This window comes from Rutidosis leptorrhynchoides, chromosome 1 (genome assembly GCF_046630445.1).
Source record: "Rutidosis leptorrhynchoides isolate AG116_Rl617_1_P2 chromosome 1, CSIRO_AGI_Rlap_v1, whole genome shotgun sequence".
Classification (NCBI taxonomy): Eukaryota; Viridiplantae; Streptophyta; class Magnoliopsida; order Asterales; family Asteraceae; genus Rutidosis; species Rutidosis leptorrhynchoides.
The window spans coordinates 475,015,245-475,024,327 of record NC_092333.1 but is presented as its reverse complement, the minus strand read 5'-3'; the positions used below and the strand labels follow the sequence as shown (position 1 = coordinate 475,024,327).

General features: G+C 34.7%; 1 protein-coding gene across 1 annotated transcript; it reads left to right on the top strand.

Moving 5' to 3' along the window:
- The first annotated feature begins 6,838 nt into the window (after positions 1 to 6,838).
- LOC139839689 (uncharacterized mitochondrial protein AtMg00810-like) lies at positions 6,839 to 7,159 on the top strand. The gene has a single exon (XM_071829824.1). The coding sequence runs from the start codon at positions 6,839 to 6,841 to the stop codon at positions 7,157 to 7,159; it is 321 nt and encodes a 106-aa protein (XP_071685925.1).
- Positions 7,160 to 9,083: the final 1,924 nt, after the last annotated feature.

Sequence of the window (9,083 nt, the reverse complement as noted above, 5' to 3'; positions counted from 1 at the left end):
ATGATGTTTAGAATCGTGTTGTGTAATCTGGCGTGTTAAAACAGTTAGATGGTTGTGTGTCGTTTGTTTGTCAAGTTTTGCTCTAGGTCTGCACTACATGTCTACAATCGTGTTGGGTAATCGTGTGAATCATGGTGTGTTATATAGTCAAATTCTTGTGCTATAGATCCAATCAAACATGTGTTATAAACCTGATTTATACGAATGCTTCAAACATGTGTGAATCATGTGATATATTTATACAAACTTTCAGAACAAACGCCCAAGTGATTAAAGAAAAAGAAATATTCAATTACCTCTGATGATGTTGAAGTCTCCATTATCTTTGAATCCTGCGACGAAGCTAAACAAGCAAACAAGAGCAAGCCGAAAAAAAAACAAACAAACGTGTGTTTTTATATTTATGAAAAGATTTTTTATATTTTATATTATTTATAACTTCAATATAAATCTTATTTATTTAAGGTATATAAAATTTTATAATATTATAATTATATTATATATACTTATCAAAATCCATTCCTAGTTATCAAATTATTTCCTAACTCTTCCGTAACTAACTAACTTCCTATTAATTAGACGTGTTTGTTTATTAACCCCGTTCAATATGGAACCCTAAATAACCCGTTACATTATTTGTTTAATTAGACGTGTTCGGTAGTTTCGGTAGACTAAAATTAACAGAACTTTAAGGGTTAGGTTGATTAAACAGATATCGTTAACATATATATCCCGTTAACTTATTTAGACGTGTCACAGTTAAAGGCGTTACTTACAAACTAATTAGACGTGTGTTTTGAAACTTATTAGACGTGTTAAACATGTGTTCCCGGCAAATCTAATTAGACGTGTTGCCAATTAGATGTGTTGTTGTTTCATATAGACGTGTTCCTGGTAGACATAATTAGACGTGTTGTTAATTAGACGTGTTAGTTGGAATACTTTTTAGACGTGTTGTCAATTAGAGGTGTTCCCGGTAAAAGTAATTAGACGTGGTTACCAATTAGAGGTGTTAAACTTATTTAGACGTGTTGAATATATCTAATTAGAAATGTTGCGAATCTTAATTAGACGTGTTCCGTGTTTTTTTTGTGTAAAAATCTTAATTAGACGTGTTCCGTTTGATAAAATAGACGTGTTATATAGTGAACACGTCTAAATGGAGGGCTCTAAATGAGCCGAAATGTAGTAGTGGTATAAAACAACACAAGTTCACAAGCCTACACAATCTTTAGCAGGCGATCAATAAACAAAATAGTTAAGTCAAAAGAGTCAATTGAAAAACACTGGAGGAGCAAGGCTGGGTCCACGGTCGACCGCAGGTCAGACCGTGGGATGCCATGTACTTTGGTTCTTCGAAACAAGGTGCACGGTTGACTTCACGGTCAACCGTGGGTTGACCGCAGTTTCTTCTGTCCGAATTTTTGATCGAAAAATTTTTGACTACTTCGGGGCATCTATAATTTACAAAACTCATTTAAACATGCTTAGAATAGTTGCCTCCTTCATATTCAAATGAGTTTTGGTCACTGAAACATTAATCTTGGTCAATCACACTTAATGACATCTAAATAACACTTTTAGTTTATGATTAATGTTAACACACAAGTATGGCTAAAAGTTCTTTTTTAAAAGTCATCTTTTTAAAATATAAATTAAAGGTAATGAAATTTTTAAGATGGTCATTAAAGTCCCAGTTAAAGAGATGTTCTCCACTTGATTAACCATTAAGCATTACTTACATGCCTAATAAGAGTTTAGTGTAAACTCCCAAAAGTCTTCATGTAAAAACAAGTTGGTCTAATTTGTAAGGTTGCAAGTAACCAATGAATGTATATACTTGCAAAATTAATGTTGACAAAAGGCTTGAAGACTTGTGACTTGAAGTTTGGAAGCATGTAGTTGTCATGGGATCAAATTTATGCATTTGCCTTAAAGGAAAATCAATGACACACCTCTAGTACAATGAGACTTTCCTCTTTTAAACCATGGTCAACCTCAAAGAATAAACCAAGATAAAAGGGGTAATGCAGGTCTTTTCAGATATTTTTGGCATCTAATTGCAACCATCCAATAAGGGAAAATAAAAAAGTTAAAGATCTCAAACGGCTACAATTTCAGAGGTCAGAGACCTGCACGATCGAACCACGGTCGACCATGAGGTGAGCCGCAGATAGTCGGGTTTGAATTTCTCTTGCCTATAAAAGCTAAACCTTGGAGCACTTGAAGACTCACCTCTTGCACTTACATTTCCATATATTTACTGATATCATTCAATTATTATTGTAATCTATTTAGATTGATTCAAGGAAGAGTGATTGTAAATTTAGCTGTGAGTTTACTTGTAAACTATCTTCTTAAAGGGATCTAGAAGATAGGTGAGGTTTCACTTAGTGGAAGCATTAGGGTATTGTGGTAAGAGCATTTGGTGATTGTGAATTCTTCAAAGGGACGTAAGGGTTCATAAGTTACGGCTTATCGAGGAGCTACTGTTGTATCATGACACTCCACCGAGTTTGGAGCATCATAGTGAAACTAACTCTCAATTCGTTAGAATTGAGGAGTGGATTAAGGATGATTAGTTAACATCTTCCCGAACCACTATAAATCTCCTTGTTTGTTCTCTTTTCTTAATATTTTTTATATTTGTGAACAAACTAATCAAATCACACTATATTAATCTCACGTTCTAAATCGAAAAAGTTTTAAAAATTGCACTAAGTAACTATTCACCTCCTTTAGTTACTTACAATTGGTATCAGAGCAGTTGCTCTAAACATTTTGCTAAAATTGTTATTTTTAAGATAAAAATTAATTTTTGCAAACTTTTGAATTAAAGATCATGGAACAAAAATTTAAGAACTTGAGCTATAGTGAAGGTTCCTCTATGCAAAGACCTCCACTACTTGAGAGTGAAAGATTTTGCTATTGGAAACAAAGATTTGAAATATATGTCCGTGCTAAAGATATAGATGTTTGGAACATCATTACTAAGGGAGATTATGTTCCATTCACACTTAGTGAGGATAGGAAAACTAGAATAATTATACCCCAAGATAGTTGGTCCAAAGAAAATAAAACAGATGTAGAAAAATTATCAAGCTAAACTAGTCATATTTAACGATTTACCTAGAAAAGAATATGAAAGGGTGCAAAGGAAATATGGGATAATTTATTAGTTACTCATCAAGGAAATGTGCAAGTTATTGAAAATAAAATTGAACTACTAGTAGCTCAATATGAATAATTTGTCATATCGGATGATGAGAAAATTGATATCGCTTATTCTAGATTTAGCAATATCTGTTCAAGTTTGAAAGCTTTAGGTACTATCTACACGAACAAGCAATTTGTTCGAAAATTCTTAAGAGCATTACCTTCAAAATGGAGACCTAAAGTGACGGCAATAGATGAGTCAAAGGACTTGGAGAAATTGTCTCTTGATGAGCTCATTGGAAATCTCAAAGTCCATGAGGTCATCCTAGACAAGGATGAAGAAGCGGATAAAGTTAAGAAAGAAAAGAATAAGTCAATTGCTTTGAAAGCCAAAGCAAGTGAAGAAGGCGAGTACGAAGAAGATGAAGATGATATCCTAAACGATGATGAACAACTTGCATTTATTGTTCGATCATTCAAGAAATTCTACCGAAGACCCGGGAATCACGTCCGACCTCCAATGGAGTCAAAGAAGGCACCTTTCGATTCCAAGAAGAAGTTCGTAAGGAAATGTTTTGGATGCGGTGATCCAAATCACTTGATAAGTGAATGTTCCAAAAGAAAGAACGAGAAGGCATTCCTCAGAGGTGCATGTGATGATGAAGAGAATGAGACACAAGAAGAAGGAAATGAGATATGTCTCATAGTCATTGAGGCACCAAGCTCAGAAAGAGATGATGAAGCTTGCCTAGTCGGACAAATCGACAATGAGGTTCTTCCAAACTCTTTTGAATTCAATATTAATAATTTCATTAAACTTTGTGATCTAAGTAGTAGAGTTAGCACTAGTAATACTAACTTAAAAGAAGAAAATAACTCACTTAAGTTAGATGTATCTAAGCTAATGGAAAGAATAACTAACTCACACGAATGTCTTACTTGTGATAATCTAAAGCATGAAAATAAAACACTCAACAAAACCGTTTAACTACTTGAAAATAAAATCAAGTTTTCAATATATAATAAAAGTGGAAAAGTGCTAGAAGACATTTTAGTGCTCAACGGTCAAGCAATGCCAAACATGTGTTAGGTTTTAAAAAAAGCTCTCTCAAAATTAAATCATCAAAACAACAACCTATAGTGTTTGTCAAGTCTCAAGGAAAGCCAAACGACACAGAAGACGTGTGGTCGAAGCACGACAGGACCTTGAAGTCGATCGCAGGTCAATCCTCAACAACTAGGTCATTTGAAAAGAAAGAAATTAAACAATTCAAGAAGAATTCCTTAGAAAGGAAAACTAACCACTCTAGAAATCCTAGGAAAGAAATCGTTGAAACAAGGGTCCAACCAAAAGGAAACTATAACGCTAAAATCGTAAAAAAATGGGTTAAGCTAGGAGTTTTTGATGCTAATCATCCTTGACCCAATAAACATAGGGTACCAAAGATATTAATCAACAAAATATGGGTTTGCCTAAATGGCGTTGTACAAGAAGAATATTGGATAATCGATAGTGGATGTACAACGCACATGACGGGTAATAAAGACTTCTTCACAAGGTACAAAGAACATAACGGTGGTGACGTAATCTTTGGTGGAGATATACGAGGTAAAATCATCGGTAAAGGTAATATCACTAACTCTAAAATTACTCTTGAAGATGTCTTGCATATTAAGAATCTAAGCTTTAAAGTGTTGGTAAAATATGTGATAAAGGTTATAATATGACATTCACTAAATCATCATCACATATAACCAAAGATGGTAAAAATGTTTTAAATGGAATTAGGAAAAAGGGCCTTTACACGTGCAAACTAAATGACTTTAAACATTTAGATATTTGTCTTACTTCCATTCATGACACCACCACTTTGTGGCATAGGAGACTTGGGCATGCTAACATGAAACTAATTCACAATATATCTTCTAAAGAAATGGTCAGAAATTTATCCAAGCTAAAATATGAAAGTCATTTTTGTGATGCATGTAAAGTAGGAAAACAAGTCCATGCTAGTCATAAACCTAAAAAATTCATTTCAACTAAAAGATATCTAGAACTCCTACATATGGATTTGTCTGGTCCATCATTCGTTTAAAGTTATGGTGGGAATTTCTAAACCTTGGTAATTGTTGATTTTTCTAGATATACATGGATACTTTTTCTAAAACACAAAAATGAGGCATTTGAAAGATTCGTAATTTTTGCTACAAAAATGTAAAACTTGCTTAGGTGTACAATTGTCACCATACGAACGGATCATGGAAGAGAATTTGATAATGATGCCCAATTTTAAGTCTTTTGTGATTTATATGGAATTTCTCATAATTTCTCAGCTCCTCGCACTCCTCAATCAAATGGGGTTGTTGAAAGGAAAAACCGAACTTTTCAAGAAATGAGTATATTAATGTTAAATGAACAATCAATCCCTCAAAATTTTTGGTGTGAAGCGGTAGTAACCTCTACTTATATTCAAAATAGAGTTCTAATTAGGCCTTCAAAAGATAAAACACCCTATGAAATTCTAAATGGTAGAAAACCCACCTTGAGTCACCTTTGGGTATTTGGATGCAAGTGTTTCATCTTAAACAAAAAGGAATACCTAACAAAATTTGAACCTAAAGCCTATGAAGGAGTATTTCTAGAATATTCGTTAGAGAGTAAAGCCTATAGGGTTCTAAACAAGTACATTAATGTCATAGAAGAGTCGTTAGATGTCACTTTTGATGAAACTCCTCCACCTAAGTCCAAACCGCTAGTAAACGATGATGTGATTGAACAAAAAGCCATTGTGACTAGCACAACTCAAAATGAGCCCAAAGAAGTCGAGGTAACCAATGTGAAAGAATCTAACATGGAAAACGGTCCTAGCAATGATAATTTAGAACCCACAACCGATCTTAAACATATTAAGGATCATCCAATAGAACAAGTCATAGGAGATATTAACACTAGAACCACATGATCACAAATCTTTAATCTAGTTGCAAACTATGCTTTCATATCCCAAATAGAACCCAAAAACGTTAAGAAAGCTTTATTAGATGAGAGTTGGGTAGAAGCCATGCAAGAGGAATTAAATCAATTTCAAAGGAATGACGTATGGGATTTGGTTCCCTTACCAAGTGAGTAAAATATCATAGGAACCAAATGGGTATATAGGAATAAACTAGATGAAGATGGGAAGGTTATTAGAAACAAAGATATGTTAGTCGCACAAGGGTATAGCCAACAAGAAGGAATCGATTATGATGAAACATTTGCTCCCGTAGCTAGACTAGAGTCCATTAGAATACTTCTTGCATATGCATGTGCTAAAAAATTAAAACTATATCAAATGGATGTCAAAAGTGATTTTCTAAATGGTGTCATAAATGAAGAAGTATTTGTGTCACAACCTCTGGGCTTTGAAGATTTTGAAAAGCCATATCATGTGTATAAACTTAAGAATTCCTATATGGACTCAACCAAGCTCCTAGAGCTTGGTATGAGAGACTTAGAACCTTCCTTATTAATCATGGATATGAAATGGGATGAATTGATAATACATTATTTGTCAAAAAGCATGAAAATGATCTAGTTATTGTTCAAATATATGTTGATGATATTGTATTTGGTTCTACTAACGAGTCTCTTAGCAATGAGGTTTCAAAGCTAATGCATGATGAGTTTGAAATGAGCATGATGGGTGAACTCAAGTTCTTCCTCGAACTTCAAATTAAGCAACTAAAAGATGGAACGTTCATCAATCAACAAAAGTACATTCATGATATGCTTAAGAAGTTTGGAATGGAAAACGCAAAGCCAATGGCCACTCCTATGGCCATCAATGTCAAGCTTACTCTTGAAAGAGAAGGAGATTCATTCGATAGCACTAAGTATAGAGGAATGATTAGATCTCTTCTATACTTAACGGCAAGCCGACCCGACATCATGTATAATGTGTGCTTATGTGCAAGATTCCAAGAGAATCCCAAAATATCTCACGTAGAAGCGGTTAAATGAATCTTTAGATGTCTATGGTATCCAAAGTTCATCGGTGTTGACATTATGTGCTTTGCGGATTCCGACCATGGAGGATCGTTGATTGATCGAAAGAGCACAAGTGATGTATGTGAAATTGTCGGGCTTTTCTTAACATCATGGTTCTCCAAAAAGCAAACATCCGTTGCACTATCTACTACCGAAGAAGAATATGTTGTCGTGGGAAGAGCTTGTGCACAAGTTCTATGGATGAAACAAACCTTCATCAATTACGGTGTCATCTCTTCTAAAATATCTATTTGTTGTGATAATAAGAGTGCTATAGACCTATCTAAGAATCAAATATTACACTCTAGGACTAAACACATACACATTAGGCACCACTTTTCACGTGATCATGTCCAAAAGGGTAATATTGTAATTGATAAGGTAGACTCCTTAGAAAATATTACTGATATCTTTACTAAACCTCTGAAAAAGGAGACCTTCACTCTAATTAGGAATGGGTTGGGAATGATTGAATTTGTATCTTAAATTAAACCCACCAAGCCCGTGTGGTCAAATCACGGTCGACCATGGAATCAACCGCACAACAGTTGACGGCTGTTTTGTCTTTTCCTCACCATCTTTATTATCTAAACCACTTTTTCACCAACCCCACTCCTTCTTTAAGCCCACTAGATCCCAGATTTCATTGTCTCCCTTCTCTTCAACATCTAGTGGTCCTCAAATGTAAGCATCCAAAATTTTTTTAATCTTGCTTACTTTAAAATTTTCTCATGTGATCCTTAACTACTTGCATAATCTCACGAGAATAATTTTAGTGTCTTTCATACTAATAGGAACACTTGTTTTGATGCATAACTTATCAATTGTGTGAAAATTTCTTTGCAAAGGTCTTAACTAATAAAGTGCCAAGTAGCAACTTTTCTTGAATATTCCATACAAGTTGTTTTTGAAATCACTCATGCACACATAAATATTTGACCAAGCTCTTGTGATAATTGTCAATCTCATGATATTTATCAAACATTGGCAAACATAAATTGTCTATCTTTTTAAAATGGCACAACTCATTTGTTTTCAAAAAGGGCGTCTAGACAAGAATTAATCGACACATGTTTATCATATAGGTTTTCAAAACCATGTTGTAAACATGAATTTCTTGCTAAAATGTTCACGTTCCTAGGAAATGACCAACACACGAAGACAGTGTGCGACATATCACCAATAACAAATGGAAACCCGAACCCTTCTTGAAGAAGGAGTTGTTCACTATGATGAATTTTCAAACCTTCAAACAACCTTCACTCAAAAAGAATGTTTCTCTTTCTTAACCTAGATGAGGTCATCTATCCACCCCTTATCCGAGAGTTTTATGCCAAATTCGAACTTGTCAACCCAAATCAAGTCAAATTTCAACTCGGTAACAAGATTTACACTTGGCCTCTCTCATACTTTGCTTTGGTTATGAGCATTCCCTCACAAGGTTGTAATTTCTACACTCCACGAACCGATCTTATATCTTTACACCCAACATACCCCACACTAGAAGTACTATCCACCATCAATCACTCGGATATACCTCACTATCTCAATCACCGCATCCGTGTTCAAGACTCTGAGATACTTCATGATCTTCAACTCCTCTTGACCGTCATTCGACACAACATCTTTTATAGGGAGACTTTCATCGATCATCTCTTGGGAACCGAAGTAGCCATTCTATGGTCTTTCCTATCAAACGATACCATAAAATTAGCCTTCATCGTAGCTCAACGAATGAGCAATCTTCGTAACCTTCCTAACCGTCCACTTCCCTACTCCATTCATCTCAATCGCATCTTTCAACACCTAGGTATGATAACTCCTCTAGAGGTTCCTAGCTTCGTGTCAACCACTCCGCTTACCTTTTGGGTTGCCACTCCTATCAAAATTCTCTCAT

What these genes read in the sequence shown, in the direction of transcription:
- LOC139839689 (XM_071829824.1), top strand. Translation starts at nt 6,839, where the DNA reads ATGGGTGAACTCAAGTTCTTCCTCGAACTTCAAATTAAGCAACTAAAA.